The sequence below is a fragment of the Mesoplodon mirus genome (assembly GCF_964341445.2).
Source record: "Mesoplodon mirus genome assembly, chromosome: 18".
In the NCBI taxonomy this organism is placed as follows: Eukaryota; Metazoa; Chordata; class Mammalia; order Artiodactyla; family Ziphiidae; genus Mesoplodon; species Mesoplodon mirus.
The window spans coordinates 13,137,574-13,158,278 of record NC_138994.1 but is presented as its reverse complement, the minus strand read 5'-3'; the positions used below and the strand labels follow the sequence as shown (position 1 = coordinate 13,158,278).

At 49.9% G+C, this 20,705-nt stretch overlaps 2 protein-coding genes across 4 annotated transcripts; one reads left to right on the top strand and one right to left on the bottom strand.

The window, feature by feature from the left end:
- Positions 1-11,454: 11,454 nt before the first annotated feature.
- Positions 11,455-15,395, bottom strand: ALYREF (Aly/REF export factor). The gene is made up of 6 exons (XM_082603077.1): positions 15,013-15,395; positions 14,423-14,554; positions 12,791-12,938; positions 12,158-12,221; positions 11,884-12,061; positions 11,455-11,790 (listed from the first exon to the last, which is right to left on the bottom strand). The coding sequence occupies exons 1-6, from the start codon at positions 15,247-15,249 to the stop codon at positions 11,776-11,778; spliced, it is 774 nt and encodes a 257-aa protein (XP_082459203.1). The 5' UTR covers positions 15,250-15,395; the 3' UTR covers positions 11,455-11,775.
- ANAPC11 (anaphase promoting complex subunit 11) lies at positions 15,382-20,499 on the top strand. Of its 3 annotated transcripts, none has more exons than XM_082603087.1 (3): positions 15,382-15,530; positions 16,028-16,148; positions 20,151-20,499. In XM_082603087.1, the coding sequence occupies exons 2-3, from the start codon at positions 16,040-16,042 to the stop codon at positions 20,294-20,296; spliced, it is 255 nt and encodes an 84-aa protein (XP_082459213.1). In that variant the 5' UTR covers positions 15,382-15,530; positions 16,028-16,039; the 3' UTR covers positions 20,297-20,499. The 3 variants fall into 3 exon arrangements, with proteins under 3 accessions (XP_082459213.1, XP_082459215.1, XP_082459214.1); XM_082603089.1 differs by having other exon boundaries at positions 15,389-15,506; XM_082603088.1 differs by having other exon boundaries at positions 15,403-15,540.
- The last annotated feature ends 206 nt before the right edge of the window (positions 20,500-20,705 follow it).

Genomic DNA, 20,705 nt, shown 5'->3' with positions numbered 1-20,705 from the left:
AATTTGTAGAGGTGCATAATCCTCATGCCAAGAAAGTTTCCCTTGAGCTATTTGTAGTTGATGCCCACTCTAGCCCCCCTTCCCCCCCAGACCCTGGCAACCACTGTCCTGCTTTGTGCATCTGTAAATTTGTCTTTCCTGGACATTTCTTGTAAGTGGACTCACACAATATATAGTCTTCTGGTGTCTTTTGATTTCACCTAATGTTTTGCAGTCCATCTACAGCATAGAATGCACATTTTGTCCTGTTTATTGTATAAGTATAGCATATTCTGTTTGTATTCACTTGTCAGTTGATGCACTTTTGGTTTCCTTTTTGTCTGTTGTGAACATTTGCTGTCTTTGTATGAACGTTTGTTTGTTCATTTGTCTTGGGTAGATTGCCAACTGTGAAATTCCCCATGTTTTCCAAGGTGGGGATGCACCTTTTCACATTTCAGCAATGTGAAAATGTTCCAGTTGGGCACACCCTGCCAATATTTGGCATTGTCTGTCTTTTTTTTTTGGCTACATTGGGTCTTCATCGCTGCACGCGGGCTTTCTCTATTTGCGGCAAGCGGCGGCTACTCATCGTTGCGGCAGGTGGGCTTTTCATTGCGGTGGCTTCTCTTGTTGCGGAGCATAGGCTGTAGGCGTGCAGGCTTCAGTAGTTGTGGCACGTGCGCTCAGTAGTTGTGGCTCACGGGCTCTAGAGCATAGGCTCAGTAGTTGTGGCGCATGGGCTTAGTTGCTCCGCGGCATGTGGGATCTTCCCGGAACAGGGCTCGAACCTGTGTCTTCTGCATTGGCAGGCAGATTCTTAGCCACTGCACCACCAGGGAAGTCCCTGTCTGTCTTTTTGATTAAAGCTGTCCTAGTGGATGTGACATGGTGTCTCTTTGTGGCTTTGACTTGCATTTCCCTGTTGAAGAGTCTTTGGTAAAACATCAAGTTTTTTGTCCATTTTTAAGTTTGGTTGTTCTATTCAGTTGTAAGACTATTGATAGGTCCTGGATGGGAGTCCTTTGTCAGATATATTTTCTGTGACTTTGTTTTTCTTAATGATGTCTTTTGAAGGGCAAAACCTTTTAAGTGAATTCTAACATCAATTTTTTTTCATGGCTCATGCTTTTGATGTTGTGTCTAAGAACTCTTTGCCTAAGCCAAAGTTGTAAAGATTTTCTTCTGTAATGTGTATAATTTCAGCTTCCATTTAGGTCTGTACTCCATTCTGAGTTAATTTTTGTGTATAACACAAGTCAAGAGTTGAAAAGACTAATAATTTTCCCCACTGAACTGTCTTTGCACGTTTGTTGAAATTTTATTCACCATAAACTTAAGGGTTTATTTATAGACTCAATTCTGTTCCTTAATCTATATGCCACAACCTCTTGATTGCTGTAGCTTTGTAGTAAGTTTTGAAATTTGGTAGTGTAGGTTCTCCAACTTTATTATTCTTTTCAGAATTGTTTTGGCTATTCTAGGTCCTTTGAATTTCCATATAAATCTTAAAAATCTGTTCTCAATTTCTACAAAAGCACCTATTGATAGGGATTACACTGACTCTATAGAGCAATCTGGGGAGAATTGCCATTTTAACAATATTGAATGTTCCAACCCAAAGCATGAGATTTCTATGCATTTATCTATTTATTTAAAAAAAATTTTTGACCATGCCTTGCGGCATGCGGGATCTTAGTTCTCTGACCAGGGATTGAACCCACCCCTTGCAGTGGAAGCAGGGAGTCTTAACCACTGGACCACCAGGGAACTCCTTTAATTTTTTTATTGAAGTATAGTTGATTTACAATGTGTTTATTTCTGCTGTACAACACAGTGACTCAGTTATACACATATATACATTCTTTTTCATGTACTTTTCTATTATGGTTTATCCCAGGATATTGAATATACTTCCCTGTGCTATGCAGTAGGACCTTGTTTATCCATTCTGTAACAGTTAACCCCAAACTCCCAGTCTGTCCCTCCCCCACCCCCACACATCTATTTAATCTTTAGTTTCTCTCAGCAGTATTTCATAGTTTTCAGTGTGCAGGTCTGGCACTTCTATTGTTAAATTTGTTCCTTTTTTTTTTTTTTTGGCTACATGGAGTGGCATGTGGGATCTTAGTTCCCTGACCAGGGATCGAACCCATGTCTCCTGCATTGGCAGTGCAGAGTCTTAACCACTGGACCACCAGGGAAGTCCCAATTTTATTCTTTTTTTATTTACATAAATAGAATTTTAATTTCATTTTTGAATTGTTGGTTGACTTCTGTATATTGATGTTATATCCTTATATTCTGCAACCTTACTAAGCTCATTTACTAGTTTTTTTTAAAAATTAATTAATTAATTAATTAATGGCTGTGTTGGGTCTTCGTTGCTGTGCGCAGGCTTCTCATTGCGGTGGCTTCTTGTGTTGCAGAGCACGGGCTTCAGTAGCTGTGGCTTGAAGGCTCTAGAGCTCAGGCTCAGTAGTTGTGGCGCACGGGCTTAGTTGCTCCGCGGCATGTGGGATCTTCCCAGACCAGGGCTCGAACCCGTATCCCTTGCATTGGCAGGCGGATTCTTAACCACTGCGCCACCAGGGAAGCCCTCATGTACTAGTTCTTAAAGTTTGTGTAATTCCTTAAGATTCTGTACCTGTAGGATCATGTCATCCCTATGAAAATCCCTGGTTTTACCCTTTCCAAGAAAAGCTTGTGTTAATCTTTTAAAAGAACATATCTTTGCCAATTTAATGTCCTAAAATGATGGCATCATATAGTTTTTTTGGCTGCCTTTGGGTCATCATTGCTGTGTGCAGGCTTTCTCTAGTTGCTGCGAGCGGGGGCTACTCTTAGTTGCAGTGCACGGGGCTTCTTATTGCGGTGGCTTCTCTTATTGCGGAGCACGGGCTCTAGGCGAGCGGGCTTCAGTCGTTGCAGCACGCAGGCTCAGTAGTTTGTGGCTCCCGGGTTCTAGAGTGCATGCTCAGTAGTTGTGACGCACAGGCTTAGTTGCTCCATGGCATGTGGGATCTTCCTGGACCAGGGCTCAAACTATGTCCCCTGCATTGGCAGGCGGATTCTTATTAAATAATTGAATGTTGGTGATTAACTCAAATCTCCAGCCCCTCTCCCCTCCCCAGAGGTCAGGGGATAGTGAGTGGGTGGGGCTGAGAGTTCCAACCCAATAATCAAGTCTTGGTCTTTCTGGTGACCAGCATCCAGCCTGAAACTATCCAGGGGCCACCAAGAGTCATTCATTAACATAAGTTGAAAGGGCCTTGTTATGAATAACAAAAGACGATCCTATCAGGAAATTCCAAGGGATTTAGGAGCTCTGTCCCAGGAAACAGGGACAAAGATCAATTTACTACGTTTTTATTATACCACAGTCACTTTTGACTCCTTTTCTATGCTTGTGGCACTTAGGTGGGGAGGAAGCCAGGACACCTGTAGTGAGAACTTCCTGTGGGCACTTGTGGATTTGCTAGGTGAATCCTCTAGGTGTGGTGTAGTGTGGTGTGGTCTTCTATTCCCCTTACATCTCAGGGGGGATGAGCCCCAGGTCAATTTTGGGAGGTGCTGTGGGCTTCCCAATGCTTCATCTCAGGGCACACTCTGCTGGTCCCACCTGCAGTGAGGTGCAGTAGGCTCCAGGAGCTGCCTGGCCCACCATCATCCATCACCACATCAGCTGCTGAGGACTCTTCCCGACATGCATCATTTTATTAGGCATCACAAAATGGTGATTTTTCTAACATTTCTGCATTTCTTAGCTGGAATTCTTTTAAAAGAACTTCCAGTCATCAGCTATTTAATCCCTTCAAATTACAGTTTGTATAGAAAAAAATGGATTAAATATTTGTTCCTTTGCTTTTATTTGCCAATTTTTAGAATGAATTAGTGCCCAAGTAATCTCCAAAGGTGAACATTAGATTTTTTTAAGTATCATCATCAACTCCTGGATGTTTATATATTTGACAAGGACCAAAAAAAAAAAAAAAAGAAAAAAGAAAACAACCCAGGAAGAAATATTAACTCTATGAAATCATTAATGGTAACTTGAATGGCTTGTTTATGATGGCTTTGTACATTTAAAAAACTGGAATGCTCACATGGATTTTTATATACAGATATTAATTTACAATTAACGTGCTAAAACATTTTATAATTTGTTTGTACAACCCACACAGATAACATAAAAATTAACTCTGGCCTAGCTTACACAAGCTGATGTATTTAAAACTAATGAGAATTGGGCTTCCCTGGTGGTGCAGTGGTTAAGAATCCACCTGCCAATGCAGGGGACATGGATTCGAGTCCTGGTCCCAGAAGATCCCACATGCCGGGAGCAACTAAGCCCGTGCGCCACAACTACTGAGCCTGTGCTCTAGAGCCCGAGAGCCACAACTACTGAGTCTGTGTGCCACAACTACTGAAGCCTGCACGCCTAGAGCCCATGCTCCACAACAAGAGAAGCCACCGCAAAGAGAAGCCCGTGCACTGCAACAAAGAGTAGCCCCCGCTCGCCACAACTAGAGAAAGCCTGTGCGCAGCAACAAAGACCCAATGCAGCCAAACATAAATAAAATAAATAATTTTTTTTTTTTTTTTTTTTTTTTTTTTTTGCGGTACGCGGGCCTCTCACTGCTGTGGCCTCTCCCGTTGCGGAGCACAGGCTCGAGACGCGCAGGCTCAGCGGCCATGGCTCACGGGCCCAGCCGCTCTGCGGCATGTGGGATCTTCCCGGACCGGGGCACGAACCCGTGTCTCCTGCATCAGCAGGTGGACTCTCAACCACTGTGCCACCAAGGAAGCCCTAAAATAAATAAATTTAAAAATAATAATAAATTAAAAAAATAAAACTAATGAGATTACCTCCTGGTACTTTGATGGTTTATTTTCATATTAAAATCTTTAATGATGTATATTATTTATTGCTATTTTCCCCTAAATGGTCAGTTGATCCCAGGGTGACTCATTAATAATAACAGCTAATTAATGTAAGCCATATAAACATTTATGAAAATTATACAATCATATGTAATTCCATGACAAGTAATATATGTAAATTACCAAAAAAAAAATCAACCAGGGTATGTGAGGAAGCCACAATGGAATGCAAAGTGTAACAAAAGAAACTAACTATAGTACAAATTACACAAATTACACTGAAGGGGGTGGAAGAGAAGGACTCGCATAAGCAACTTTGGAAACCAGTACTTTCACTGGATACTCTTCTATGCGTTGAGCTCAACTCACAGAAGAACCCAATTCTGTACCCTAGTTAGTAAATGCTTCTCACGGGGCTATATGTTAGAGTTCTAAAATCAGGTTAGGTGGACACTTAAAGGATTTACATCATATAAGCAAATATCATGTTGATAATGAGAGCCAGGTTTCTCACTGTCAGGGAGAGAATTTACAAATAAGGGGAGATGAGAAGGAATCCTATGGAATTGGGTTGGAATCAGAGACATCAGTATGAACTCATGGTTTTTAAAAATGCATATATACAGCTAAATAGATACAGAAATGAATATAGATGTGTATGCATGAATTAGTATATATAGTTCCTAGCTCTGTCATGAGAGGGCTCAGAACCAACAACAGCTCAGTAGCAATGAGCACACCCAATATCCAGATCTTGGTTGCTAAATACCAGTCTCCATAAAAGGAGCCAGGGACTAGAAGGTGAGCCTGGAGCCTCTCCTGGGGCCAGAAAGTCAGGAAGTGCTTTAAAAAGGACATGGCGGTCTTGCCTGGCAGTGCAGCGGTTAAGACTCTGCACTGCCACTGCAAGGGGGTACAGGTTCGATCCCTGGTTGGGGAACTAAGATCCCACATGCTGCGTATAACGCAGCCAAAAAAAAAAAGGACACGGCATGTCAAAAGGGCACAGGAGGAATCCTAACAGTCTGAGCAAGAGTTAATAGTTACCAGATTATGACTCATAGAATCAAATAAATACCCACAAGTCCATACTGATATACATAAGCAAATAAATGGTGAAGGGACTGCTCTTTCTTAGAAAAGAATTCCAATTAATGTTGAAAGAATGGGGGAAATGTAAAAAACTCACCATTAAACACCATAATAATAATTATTGCATCATAGGATGCTAAAATCAGCAGGCAAAATGAGGTGAGAAACAAGTATTCATTTAGTCTCAAAGTTCTCCTCCAATAAATTTACAGATTATAAAGGGGAGAAGGATAGCACTACAGTCCAGAAGCCTGGCAGCTCCTACTGAACCACACAAGCAAGGTCACAGCATGGGTAATGAGACAGATAGACCACCATGCTGTACCCCATGGGAAACACTTTCAGTGGTATTCTTGCCTGGAATACATAACCCTGGACTAATCATAACGAAGCAAAACAATCCCCAATGAGACTGATCTTCAAACAGTGTCAAGGTCATGAAAGACACGAAAAGGCTAAGTACTACCAGTTACAGACGACCACAGACATCTTTAGCTCAAGGTAGTGGCCCAGGCATTCCTCTTCCATGTGAACCAGGGAAAGCATTTACAACACAGGCTATTAGGTCAGCTGGCTAAACTTGAATAAGGTCTGATGTAAGATGATGTCCTTATTTTTAAAGACATACACGTGGAGGGATTTAGGGGTATAGTGGCATTCTGCTGCAACTTACTCTCCATCAGTTCAGAAAAAACAGAGAATGAAGAGGAACGGGGTTCCATCTGGGGGTCTGGGTGAGGATCCAGGAATTCTTTGTATGATTCTCACTTCTTTTCTATAAATCTGAATATCAAAATTACAAAATGACACTTAAGAACATGCACAGTTAAATGGAGAAATAGGCTGACTTTAATAGAAATGATTAGGGAAGATGCTAGCTATGTCAATTTCAAGAAGATCACATCATTTCTGATTGAGCATTTCTACAAAATCTAAAGAATACAGGTAATATAAAGAGATCTCTGTATTCATCTTTGTAAAACTGGAGTACAGGCACTCATCATGTTCAACTAAATCAACCTTTTACGATTTTATTTTGTTGAATGTGATGAATGTTGGTGATTATAACAGGACATTCAATTCCATTTAGGCTATGAGTGTTTGCAAGGAAAGGCCTCCAAATTGTCCAGGGAGGAACGTGTTATCCATGATAACTATTATGCAATCCAGACATTTAAAAAAGAAAGATTATAAAGAAAAGAAACTGCAAAGCAAAACCACAATGAGATCCCACTTCACACCCTATCGATGGCTAAAATAGAAAAAATAGACGGCAACTACTGGCAAGGAAGTGGGGAAATTGGAAATTATCACTGCTGTTTGGAATGGAAGATGGTGCAGCTGCTGTGGAAAGATCCACGACTCCTCAAAAAGTTAAACTTAGTTGCTTTATGACCCAGCAATTCCACTCCACAGGAACTGAAAAGTACCTCCACATAAAAATGTGTACATAGATGCTCACAGCAGCATTATTTCAATAGCCAAAAAGTAGATACAACCCAAATATCTATCAACTGATGAACGGATAAAACAAAATGTGAAATAACCACCACAGGGTATTTGGCAAGAAAAAGGACTGGATACTAACACAGGCTATAACAAGGATGAACCTAAAAGACATTATGCTGAGTAAAGAAGCCAGACACTGAGGTCACATATTGTATAAATCCATTTGTATGAAATGTCTGGAACAGGCAAATCCACAGAGACGGAAAGTGGACAAGTGGAGGCTGAGAGAGGGGAACTGAGGCATGACAGCTAATGGGTTTCTTTTTGGGGTAATGAGAATATTCTGGAATTTGAATGTGGTGGTGGATTTGTGACTCTGTGAATGTAGTAGAATTACTGTAAATGGGTTAACTCTATGGTATGTCAATTACATGTTAATAAAGCTCTCATTTAAAAAAAAAAAATCCTGCAGTAACAAGGGTCTCGTCTGGACAATGCTGGGAAGGCAACTGTTTACATCATTACCCTTTTGTACTGACTGAATGTGGTTTTTTTTCAGTTAAAAAACTAGTGCTCTGGGCCTCCCTGGTGGCGCAGTGGTTGAGAGTCCGCCTGCCGATGCGGGGGATACGGGTTCGTGCCCCGGTCTGGGAGGATCCCATATGCCGCGGAGCGGCTGGGCCCGTGAGCCATGGCCGCTGAGCCTGCGCGTCCGGAGCCTGTGCTCCGCAACGGGAGAGGCCACAACAGTGAGAGGCCCGCGTACAGCAAAAAACAAACAAACAAACAAAAAAAAAAACCAAAAAAAAAAAAACAAAACAAAAAAAAAAAACTAGTGCTCTTAAGAGTACTTCACATTCCATACACATTGAAACAAAAACACAAAAGCCCACTCCATCATCTCTGCTTTTCCATTGTCTATGGATGCCACCCACGTCAGTCTCCAAATGCTAGCCCTGGCGGCCCCTCCCCAGGCCAGGCTGCACCTCTGGTAGATGCCCCCACAGGGCTACTTCCTTCAAAGCCCAGCACAGAAGCCAGTAGTGAGGCCCCACGACCTCTGCCCCCTCCACCCAGCCACGCTTAGGCTCTGGCTTGTCCTGGCGTTCTCACCCCAGGACCTTTGCACTTGCTTTTCTCTCTGCCAGCAAGGCTCCCCTCCAAATATCCAGATGCTCACACCTCCACCTCATCAGCAAAGGCCTCTCCCTACTCCTTACCACCCTCTGCTCTGTTTTCCTACACAGCCTTGTCACCACCTGACATCCTGTATTTCACTTTTCCCACCTTTCCCCCATTGGAATCTACGTTCCAGCAGAACAGAAATGCTCTATGTTCTGCTTCACTTATTTCCATTGTAGTTGTTAGACTGTACTATAATTTCTCATTTTTGTTTCCTGTATTAGAGCCTCAGCTCCCTGCATGCAAGAACAAAACCCTTGCTTAGAGAACTGCTGCTGAGCACAGACATAGCAACGTTCCTCTTCCGGTATTTCAAACCACGTCTGAGTGTGACAACTGTTCAACGACTCTGGCACCTTGGCTCCTGCTGGGTTTCACATCACCTGCCAAGGGACAGGGCTGTTCCTCATTATCCACGTTGCTCTGTAAACCACGTGTATCTTTGCTCAATCAAGCAAACGTCAGGAACACACCCAGGAGCTGAGTGGCTCCTCTCCACCTGAGCGTCCCATCAGAGCCCAGAAGCCCCAGTCCCTGTGGGTGTGCCACCCTACCTGGCGCTGGCTTTCTTCTCAACACCTTTGAAAATCCTGAAGACTAACTGACCAGCCAGGCGAGGCGTGTTGCCACTCCTGGACCAATCACTGAGCTTTCCACTCAGACCACATGGTGGGAGGTGGGCTGGGGCGCATCCCAGTGGGGGCTGACCCAGCAACAGGGGGAGCCCCATCCACCCGGTCTGTGAGACTGCAATCCAGCGTCTGAGCAAAGAACGTGAAGGAGAAAACGTGCAAGAGCACCAAGTCTATTTCATCCTTTCACTCATTCGACCAGTACTGTGGGGGATGAAGTGCTATCACAGGGACACCCAGCACTGCCCTCAAGTGACCAGAAGCCTGATTTGCCTTGGAGCACAGAAGCTGCCCCTGCACACTCACCAGTCCCTTCTTTCCAAGAGTATCCCTACGTGAACAGCAAAGCACATGGTCCTCCAGCCCTTGAAGTAATGTGAGGTTTCCCATTTCACAAATAAGAAGACTGAGGATTAAAGTGATGGGGAGGCTTCTCTCAGCTCCCTGCCCAAACACAGGCTTTTTGACTCAGTCGCCTCCCCACCACAGGCCTCCAGCAACCATGACGTCACCCCCTCCCTAGTCCTGTCGCCTCCAGCTAGTGTCCCCAAGCCAATTTCCAGGTCAGAGACATCCAGCTCAAAGCAACCCTCGTTTGGGTCCACATCTGGACGCCTACCCACATCCGGTGTTTCTGCCCCCTTGGACCCACCACTGAGCACGGCCCCTGTCCTTGGCCTGCTTTCTTCCTGAAACTTTCTCTTCTCTAACGACATCTTCCTCCCATGCAGCACCCCTTGGCCACCTCTCATGATGCCCCACAAGCCCCCAAACCCTGGCCATCACTAGCTCCAAACACCTGAGCCAACAGCCCACGGCTCCCCATCCCAGGGGCCACTAATCCCCCCATTTAAAGCCTCTGGCCTGGGCCCAGCGCACCTCTCAGTCAGGTGCTCTTCAGCTTCCAGGCGGAGCGGAGAAAGACGTCCTACCGCCTCTCCCAACATCCAGAAAGCAGTCTCCTTGCCTGGAACGTGCCTGCTTAGCCCAAGGCCACCTCCTCAGGGATGCTGCCCAGCTCTGCCCAGATGGTCCGACCTCTACCACACCCACCCCTCATGACCACGGCACCTAAAGCCAGGCCCTGGACGATCCCTTTCCCGTTAGACTGGGCTCCTCTGAGGGCAGGGATGAGTCACCTCACCCATCTTTCCATTAAGTGCCTGACATGGCTCAGGCAGCTCAAGTGGCAGCCGCTGGCTCTGCAGTGATAGCTCGGTAACTGATAGTTAAAAGGGCCACCCCTTAATCACACCCCTTCCTCGTGACTCACTCCAGCCCCATCCCAAACATGGAAGCCTGGAAGCCTCCTGAGTTGTGGGCCATGGCAGCTGCCTCCGGAAGAACCAATGGCTGCCATAAGGCTGGGGTGACCCTGAGCTCCATTCTGCAGGCCCCCACCCACCCCTCCCCACAGTCTATTCTCAAAAAGCTGTCACCATGTTCTAACCAGCCCAACATCAGGTGATAAAGGTTCCCCCTCCCACCCAACCCTGGAATGTACCTGTGAGCCACAGAACCACGACCCTGTGAGTAGCTCACAGGCATGCCCTCAGGAGAGGGGGCACAAAGGGGTGTCCGTGGCCTGCATCCCACAGGGATCTCGGCCCCTCCTGAACCACAGAAACTGCATGGCAAGTCCCTGTCCAGCTCTATTCTGTCCCAGGAGTGGAGATGGGCACCCGTGTCTGCCAGCCCCTCCAGTTCTCTGCAGATCAAGTTATATTCTTCCGCAGCTCCCACTAGCTACATCACCAACTACGTAACTAAGAAAACACCCTAACACAGTGCTCCTTCCTTGATGACACAAAAGATGAGAAACACAGGGGGATTATGTTGCAGTCAGAACTGCTAAATCACATTTCTGAGAACCAGAGCATCAGAAGGAAAGGAACAGTTCAACCCAGAAGCCATCTGAAATCTGGCAGAAACACAGGGCACCCCGCTGGCGGGGCAGGCAGTGCAGAGGCAGCTGCAGGCGGAGGACCACTGCTCCACATCCTCCCACCTACCGAGGTTGGGGGTGGAGAGAAAGGAGTTCGGATCTGCGGGAACAGAGGTGGGAGAGCGGCAGCCACCATCCTCCTGCAGGACTAACTCCAACCTGCAGGCCAAGTGCCATGTGCCTGGCAGGCCTGCCCCATTTCCTCCTCAGATCCTGTGTCCCTCCTGCCCGCCAGACCGTACCAGAGTTCTGGCCCAGGTGAGGACTCCAAGAGTGAAATGAATTGAACAGTTCCAGTTCTACACACATTTCTATTTTATTATGGCAAAGGTGAAAACACCACCTTCTCCACAACAGCAACCAGTAAAATTTATCCCAAAAATAACTCAGTACAAAACAGGTCTGTTTCAGAATTTAAAAAGGAAAAAAAAAAAAAAAAAAAAAAAAGAAAAAAAAAAAAAAGAAACCTTTACATGAATTTTAAATCCTATATTTAAACATAAAAGAAACAAATCCATCATTGGCCACACAGCCCTAGTCTGTCACCCCTCCCACCAGGGAGCACGGACGAGACTTCCGGGTCCTGGTCCATGCACGGATTTGCCGGTCTGTTTAACTGGTGTCCATCTGAAACAGAGGAAGAGAGGTTCTCGCTCAAAATGAGGTCCTCGTCCAGTTGGTCTTTGACCGGCCCCCACCCAGTCTTCCTCTGGGACTTACTCTTGCATTATAAGCATCCAGCTGGGCGTCCAATTCCTCTGCAGAAAGCTGCTGCTTTGAACTCCTGCCGGTTCCTCTGCCTCTGCCCCGGCTGCCTCCACGGGTGCCTCTCCGGGTGCCACCGCCACCACCAAAACCTCCCGAACCACGGTTTCTAGTCATCCCGCCTCTGTTTACACTAGCAAAAAAAAGGGAACTTGCTCACGTGCCTGGAAAGGCCTGCGGGGTAAGTGGACACCCACGGGCCAGCCCTGCCCAGAGGCCCCAAACTCACCTCTGTGCAGGTCTCCGCTGTGTGTCAATCTGTGAGGTGACGAGCTGAATGTTCATGGGGCGGCCTGTGGCAGAGAACACAAGAGGGCCAGCTCCTGTTAGAGGGCTCTGAGGCCTGCTGGTGGCACACACCCTGGCCTCCATGCAAGCACTAGAAAGGGGCGCTGTGCATCTCAATGCTCCCAACAAGAGCAACAGCCTGGAGATGTTGGTGGGAGAATGAAATGTTGCCAACAACAGCCCCAACAGCGCCTCCTTGCTCCTTCTCACCCAGTGTAGGTGGGTGTGTCAGGTGTCGGGGTGCTCACAGGCGGAAAAGTACCTTTGTCTCTACGACTACAGCCCCGTACTCAGAGGTGTACTATGGTGGTTCTGAGAAGGCTTCACAGAAGTGAATCTTCCGGAAGGAGCTGAAGGAGGGGAGGGATGTAGCTTGCTGGATGGGGGTTCACAAGAGGTTGGTCCAGATGTACGGGGCAGCATGAGAAGTGGCAGAATGGAAGAGAGAGACAAAGGGGCGAATGCAAAGTGTCCTCAGGTACAGGGTGTCCTACTCCTGCAGGGCTGGGGCCAGCCCCAGGCTCCACAAACTGGCTACAGTGTTGTAGCCTTTCTGGGCCGATCCCAAACGCACCATCCAAAGGGACACCGTTGTACTGTTTCATAGCTTTTAGTGCATCTGCCTTCCGCTCAAAGTGCACATCAGCTGTTCCTAAACTGCGGCCGGATCGGTCGTAGTGCACAGCAGCCTTCTTCAGAGTTCCAAATTCAGCAAAGAGTTCCTGAGAGTCAGAAAGAGCAGTTGTCAGCAAAGCAGTTTTTCTTCTGGCGCCCCAGGGACACTCCTTGGAAGTGTGAACTGCTTTGGGGTATTTCCCTGGGAGGCAGACATACATGTTGGGGGCAGGGCAGTGGTAGTGGGATCTGGGGTATGGGATGGGACAGGTGGGACAACGATTTCCAAGAGCAGCTGGGCCCGAGGGCTCCTGCCCACTTGGGGACCTGACATCTGCACCACGATGCAGGTAAAGGATCACAAAGCCCACCAGTGAAGGGCACAAGATTAAGTCGCTATCTTCTTCAAAAAGGAAAATTTACAACACACCCAAGGACTGTGCCAAGAAGCAGCAAAGGTCAAGATCACAGAGCAAGGGGCTCTATCCACTTGTGGACCAGCTCCAAGGGCCCGCTGACTGGGAGCCCTGACCCAGCCCCTCCCCCAGGGCAGATTCTGGCTCACCTTTCCCTCTCCTCCTACTCAAGCCTGCCGCAAAGCCTGAAGTCAAGCGCTGCCATGGAAACTGCCCTGACCTCAGGCAGGCTGGGAGTTGGAGAGGGAACCCAGAGTGTGGGGCTACTCCGGCCGCAGGCACACAGCGGGAAGTGGAGTTCACCAAAAGCGGTTTCCAGTGGATGCCAGAAACCACCTTAAAAAAAGTGTTGAGACACTGTGAGTGCTCACCGGCCTTGCTCTGTCCTCCCACGGTAAAGTAAAGTGGCTGGGCTCCGGGAAATTTAACCCAGGAAGGCCCAGTACCCTGACCCAGCCATCTCCTGGACTGACCCCCAAGATACCACTATAGAAAGCAAATTTAAATGCCTTTGGGCTTCAATCAAAGGGGAAAAAAAGAAAGAAAGAAAAAAAAAGGAAAAGAAAAAGAAAAGAAAGAAGAAAACGAAGCTTCAACCAAAGATGAGTTCGAGAATCATGCCACTAACAAAACCCAGGGAATGAAAATAAGTGAGAATAAGACAGGGAACAAAATTCCATATAAGACATAGGCCTTAAGGCAAATGGAGCCAGAGTGACGCTGGCACCATCCTGCTTCTGTGCTTTGTCAGTTCTACCAAAGAAAGGCTTTCTCCTCCCAACAAACCGTTAAAACAGGCACAAAGTAAACAAGGCAAATAGCCTAATTCTTTCAATAACACAGGAACGACACACATTCAACCAAGCTTCTGTTAGAAAAGCTCAGGCAAAGAGCCTTCATCCACAGAACACGTCTTAGTAACGAAGAGCAGCGGCTCCTCAGACTAACCTGGGGGCCTGTCTTCCAGCACAAACTGACCCACTGGTCAGACTTTCAACTCTAGCTTGACCTCTGCTTTGCATTCCTGGAGCCCCTTACAGGGAACAGTGGCTAGCCCTTGGGTGCCTGGGAGGGCTCACTGTCCTAAGGTGAGTGGGGATTCAGGGCTACGTCCCAAACACCACAATCAATTCCGTGCGGGGTGACCTGCCCACCGAAAAGCTCCAGTCCCTTACCTGAATATCAGCGTCAGACACTCCAAAATCCAGATTTGACACCAGCAGTTTCCCACCGGTCTCCACGCCGGCACCACCCCCAAAACCGCTATCGAAAAGGTCATGTTGCCATTTGTCAGGAAGTTGTTTCGGCTAAAGAAAAAGGAAAGAGAAGAACAGAAAGAGACCCGTGAGTCTCACTCCAGGGCTGGTCCTCGACCTCACGGTCATAGCAAGACCCTCCCCCATCACGGCAGGAAGGAAGGCGCGTAGAAGACCCGCAGCCCCCGCTTCCCGCCCACGCCAGGCCGCAGCCGACCGTCGGGGCCACACGTCCCGCAACTTTTCACTTCCCTTCACCTAACTTCCCGTCTCCCGGGCGGTCGCGCCAACGGCCCTTCGGCCCCCGGCGCCACGAGGCCGGGCGACCAGCCAAGACAAAGGCCGCCGGGGTCTCCTCCTTGGAGCCCGGACGGCGCGCGACCTCCCCGTCCGCTCGGCCGGCCGGCGCCCGCGCCCCCCAGCCCGTTTGGCCGGCTGGTAGCCCGCCCCTGCGCCGCGCCGCCGGCCCGTTCCCCTGCCGCGGCCCGCCGCCCGGCCTCCGCACTCACCCTGCTGTAGGGCGCCGGCCGGTTTCTGCCGCCGCCGCCCGCCGCGCCGCGGGCGATGGCCGGCCGGTTCCGAATGGGTCCGCCGCCTCGGTTCACTCGCGCAGCGGCCTGCGCCCCGCCTCCGCGGCCGCCCTGGGAGCCAGCCCGGCCGCGGCCCCTGCCCCCGCCGCGGCCGCCTCGCTGGCTCCGGTTCAGTTTAATGATGTCGTCCAGAGACATATCCATTTTGTCGGCCATGGCGGGCGCGGAATCGGCCTCGGCTGGAGCCCGCGCGTCAGCACGTCGGGGCGTCACTTCCTGCGCCGCGCGGGGTTTTCCGGTGCCGCGTCCTCGGAGCGGCCGTGGATTGGCTGTGGGTCGGTGGTGTCGGCGAGGAGCGAGGCGGCGCGTGCGCGCTGGGCCAAGGGGCTCGGCGGGCGCCGCTGAGAATTGCCGGGCCGCGGCCGCAGTCGTTTACCTACGTTCCCGCGCGGCGCCGGCGCTGCCAACTGAAGGCGGGTTGGGCAGCGCGCGATTAGGTCGGCGGGGGTGAGGCCGTTGGGGCGGGGCCGGGCGTGCCGACCCTCCCTTGCTCCTCCCTTGCCCCTCCCCCACCGCACTCAGACCCCACACCCCAGTCCCGCGGCGGGGAGGGGGTGCGGCTTGCGCGACCTGGCCCGGGGTTGTTACGGCGTGACCTCATAGAGAGCGGGCATGGGTCTCCATCTCTCACCCCATCAGTCATGTCCCTTTCAGAAGTTGCGCAGAGCACGTTTTTGCAATTGTTAACGGAATCCGACGCGCTTTTCTCTGGACGCCCGCGCAGAAGTGAGGTGTTGCCAGACGCCTTGAGCGTCCCGGTCTCCCGAGGAGTCGGTCCCAGCCCCAGCCCCCTTGTAGACAGCTTGTGCTGCCCTTCGGCGGCGACTCCTGCCTGCGCTGACCCTCTGGCTCGGGGCGGCACTCCTTCTTTGGCTCCCAAGTGCTGTAGCTCTGAAGACTCAACGGAGGCTGGTGGTCTCTTTCCTCCCCTCAGGCTTCCCGCGCCATGAAGGTGAAGATCAAGTGCTGGAACGGCGTGGCCACTTGGCTCTGGGTGGCCAACGACGAGAACTGCGGCATCTGCCGGATGGCCTTCAATGGCTGTTGCCCTGACTGTGAGTGCCCCCTGCCCGCTCTCTCTCGAGCTTTGCCTACCCACCGGCTTTGGCGTGTCCCTAGAAATACCTGCACAGCGTCCCTGGGGTTTGGTTTCCTTTCCCCAGGAAAAGTTAATAGAGAAAAGCCAGGCTATTTGGGCCCATATTTGTACAAAGACCCTGTCAAAAGTTTTGTAAGAAAAAGAGCACAGCTTCCTATCCTGATGGAAGTCGTTATGAGACACGTAGAACAAAAAAGTTGTGTTAAAACCTTTTATTTGAAAATTCTCAAGCGAACACAAAAACGTAACGTTATAAGGTCATCCCCCATGCAGCACATAGAGCAATGAGTAACATGTGTCCGTATTTGTTTATTTTTGCCCAGATTTTTTTTTTTTTTTTTTGCGGTACACGGGCCTCCCACTGCTGTGGCCTCTCCCGTTGCGGAGCACAGGCTCCGGACGCGCAGGCTCAGCAGCCATGGCTCACGGGCCCAGCCGCTCCGCGGCATGTCGGATCCTCCTGGACTGGGGCACGAACCCGTGTCCCCTGCATCGGCAGGCGGACTCTCAACCACTGAGCCACCAGGGAAGCCCTGCCCAGATGTTTTAAAGTTAATGCTAAATGTGAAGTCTCACCCCGCTCACTTCAGCTGCGTCTCTAAATGTAGTGCTGACTTTTACCCACAACTGTTTGTCACATCAGATAACATGACGATAGTTCTTAACTGTTGCCCCTCATTCCTAGTCCTTGTTCAGATTTCTTTAGTTGTTTCCAAATGTCTTTTTATTATTGGGTGGTGTGAGCCAGGACCCAAGGTGTGATCACTTTGTCCCTTTGCTACTTAATCTAGAACAGTTCTGTTTCGAGTTCTCTCTCCCTTTTTAAAAAAGAGATCTAATTCTTTCAGAAAGTGTTGTCTTGCAGAATGCCTGCGTTCGGGTTTTATCAGACTTCTTCTTGGTGGTGTCTTTTGCATTATTCCTTTGTCCCCACTGTATTCTGTGAAGTGAAAGTGTTTGGTTATATATTTGGGTCAGAAGCAGATTTTTGCACCAGTGAATTTAGTTTTTAGTCAGACCCAAGTGAAAGGATCTGAGGCTTTGCCTAGGGGACAAGGGTGGTCCCAAGAGAGAAGTGGGACTTGGGGACTGCTGAGAAGTCAGGGACCAGGCCTGTCACTGTGGGGCTGTGAGCATTGGAATAATCATAGGTTTTTGTTTCTTACCATGAAATTGAAATCATTGAATCTTAGTGCAAATATCATTTTATCTTAGTCTTAATCTTTACATCTCCTGAGAGGAAATCTCATCACCCAGGGGCTAGTCTATCCTGATTTAATCAAACAGGTGGGATATAATCTTAGGAAATCAGTGATTGGCTCTACTTGATGAGGTTTTACATAACAGGGAAGGAAAGTAGAAGCACAAGGTCTGACTTGGTTTAATCCATTTAAAACCACCCTTCCTAAGGGTACAGCACAGGCTGTGGGTAGGTACTTGCAACTTCCTCAGCAGCAGATTGTGACCTCAGAACAGAAAAGTCCTCGGAAGCATTTATGTGGCCATGCCCTTGGCCTAATGTGGGCCAGTGAGCCTTTGTGTCAGAGATGGGACCAGGGGCCGCATCCCAGTGTGCGGTGCTTGCTCACGTGTGCTGGCTGCTAGGAAGAGGGGGTTTAGAGTCTGAACTTTGGACCTGCTGGTTACGAGGTTAGAGTGAGCCAGTTGTAATGAGCAAAGTGTTGGGCTAGCCCAGGGCGCTTTCTATACAGATCAAGTGACACTGGGTTTCTCTGCTGAAATGGAACTCTTATGGAGAATCCAGAGTGACTCAGGCTGTCATAAATCTGCTCCTTTGGGCTTTGGGAGTGAAAGTCTTGTTAAGAAGATTCCACCGGCACTGGCATGAGTCACTGTTGGCTTGCACTTGTGCTGTCAGATGCCCCCGGCGGGCTGCCCCCAGGAGCCCTGCCTCAGACGGACAGGATGGCTGGGTCCCCCCGCCAAAGGGCTGGCTGGCCCCTGCTCAGCCTCTTCCAGACTGTTTGTAAGGACTCTAATGTGTTAGGGGTGATTCCAAGCATAGTTCTGCTGAGGTTGGAGAGACCCTGGGTGGGTGGGAACCAATATAAATCAGGTGTCACACCCTGTGGGCTCCTGGCACAGAGTCCTACTCACCCCACTGCCCTGGCCTGGGAAGCAGAGTGAGTTAGATCGTTTTGTATTTGCCAAGTAAATTATTTTCTGGATGTTTTGTCATAAAAGTTTCAGAAAGGGCGTGGCATTTCGATATTGAAAGGATTTTTTTTAAAGATTGAGGAACACTGCCCCAAACCAAAGAGTAGAAAGATGGAAGTGCCCATCCCTTCTGACTCCATGGCAGGCTGCTTGGGAATTGGGAAGGAGCTGCATGTTTTCAGCAGACGTTGAAGGATATATAAGACCTGGCACCCATACCAGCCTCCTGGTCGGCCTGCTCCCTTCAGGCAGTGGCATCTGCCTTCATGAGTCGTGTGGCCCTGGCTTCCTGTCTGTCAGATCGGGTGACGGAGGCTGCGGGAGCACCGTGAGGTTGGACGAGAGCACAGGCCAGGTTCCCAGCCGCTTGTGCAGCCCAGAGCAGGTGCTACATGAGGTTTTGAGAGCATTGTCATGAGGCTCAGCCATTGTGTTACCTCTTTTTTTTTTTTTTTTTTTTTTTTTTCTTTTTGCGGTATGCGGGCCTCTCACTGCTGTGGCCTCTCCCGTCGCGGAGCACAGGCTCCGGACGCGCAGGCCCAGCGGCCACGGCTCACGGGCCCAGCCGCTCCGCGGCATATGGGATCCTCCCAGACCGGGGCACGAACCCGCATCCCCCGCATCGGCAGGCGGACTCTCAACCACTGCGCCACCAGGGAGGCCCTGTGTTACCTCTTTAATGCATCGTACAGTCAGCTGTCCCTGTGTTTGGTGTCAAGAGTGAGGACCAGGACCACAGGTGACCAGACCAGCCCTGTGGTCACAGGGGTTCAGACCTGCACTTAGGAACCACTTCGTGGACAAGATGTACCCTGTTCACCCTGGCTTTTCCGGCTGGTCCACTGTGTTTATGCACTAGTGACATCTGGATACAGCTCGTGCTTGATAGGCGTGAAGGGCCCCCAGGGCAATGATTTGGGGGAATGACACCCCTAAGAGAGGGTGGAGGAAGCAAGCTGCAGCTCCTCAATGCTCTTGGGGACCTGACTCAAGGCTGGGGGAGGTCATTGTGCTCTGCTGGCACCAGCTGCGTGATGGGGTTTTCTAGATTCTTGAAAATCAGAGAGAGGCTAGTTTCTCTTGATGACAGGCAGTGTAGCCTGTCCTCTCTGTGCCAGGCCCTCTCCATGGAGGTAGCATTTCCAGGTGTGTGGGGTGGAGTGCCAGCAGCAGGTACCCTGGGCCTTGGAGATAGGACCCTTTTAGGCTAGAAATGGAAAGGAAATGGAAGGTAGTGCTGTGTCACTCCCAGCTGCCACCAGCCTGGGCCATAAGCACCTCAGTGTCCCCAGCCCACTCCCTGGTACTGCTCTGGGTCCCTGCCGCCTAGGGAAGGAGCCGTCTAGGTCCCAAGGCCCCAGCCCACTTCACCTTGATCAAGAGGAATGGTTCACCGCTCAGAGGCGGGTCACCTCTGCGGGCTCCTTGACACACTGATGTAACCTTCTTGGCATCACAGGTGCCAGGTGATAGTGGCAGAGCTGTGGTGTGTCTGCAGATGGGCCCAGCCCCTGGGAGGCCAGCGGGCGGGGATGTGGGCCAGGCCAGAGCTGTTCCTGCCGCTGAGCTCCCTGAGCTGCGCCCCCTTGGGAGGGGAGAGTGGAAGCAGGAGCAGCCTGGGTGGGCTTTGCAGATGTTTACCTGGGGCAGCTGCGTGGCAGAATCCGTGGTTTCACTCCTGAAACCTGTCCTCTCAGACACGAGGCCACCCTGGGTGCACATCCCCCACCTGGCTTGTCCCGAGCTCTGTGACTCACTGGTCCTCTCATCCCTCCCGCAGGCAAGGTGCCAGGTGACGACTGCCCGCTGGTGTGGGGCCAGTGCTCGCACTGCTTCCACATGCACTGCATCCTCAAGTGGCTCAACGCGCAGCAGGTGCAGCAGCACTGCCCCATGTGCCGCCAGGAGTGGAAGTTCAAGGAGTGAGGCTGCACTGCCCTACTCCCCCCCTCGCCCTGAGACGGCCCCACCCCCGCAGTGGCTCTGGGTGGCCATGGTCTTCACTGGGACAGTCCCCTTTGGGCTGTGACAGGGTTGAAATGAGGACTGGAGCTGCGTTTGTTTTTTTCCATCACAACATTGACACTTTTATCCAATAAGGAAAACTCATTAAACCACATGAGCCTGGCCGGAGGCCTCCCGTTGCTTGTTTTCTTGGTGCTGAGGCTGCCTTGGTGTGCGCCGAAATGAAAAGTCTCATGAATAAACATCTCGATGTGTTTCCGCGAGGCCCTGAGTCACATCCCCTGGAGGAGAAGGAGCTTGGGATCAGCCAGGGGAGCTGGGGCAGGAGGGACGGGCTCAGCGGCTTGAAGAGCCTAGCCATGCGGAGGCC

Excerpts from the sequence above, each read along its gene's own strand:
- ALYREF (XM_082603077.1), bottom strand. The coding sequence starts at position 15,249 with ATGGCCGACAAAATGGATATGTCTCTGGACGACATCATTAAACTGAAC. Across the intron at positions 12,939-14,422 it reads TGTCTGACGCTGATATTCAG|GAACTCTTTGCTGAATTTGG; the intron begins GTAAGGGACTGG and ends TCTGACTCTCAG. Across the intron at positions 12,222-12,790 it reads CAACGGTGTCCCTTTGGATG|GCCGCCCCATGAACATTCAG; the intron begins GTGCGTTTGGGA and ends TCTCTGCCACAG.
- ANAPC11 (XM_082603087.1), top strand. The coding sequence starts at position 16,040 with ATGAAGGTGAAGATCAAGTGCTGGAACGGCGTGGCCACTTGGCTCTGG. Across the intron at positions 16,149-20,150 it reads CAATGGCTGTTGCCCTGACT|GCAAGGTGCCAGGTGACGAC; the intron begins GTGAGTGCCCCC and ends TCCCTCCCGCAG.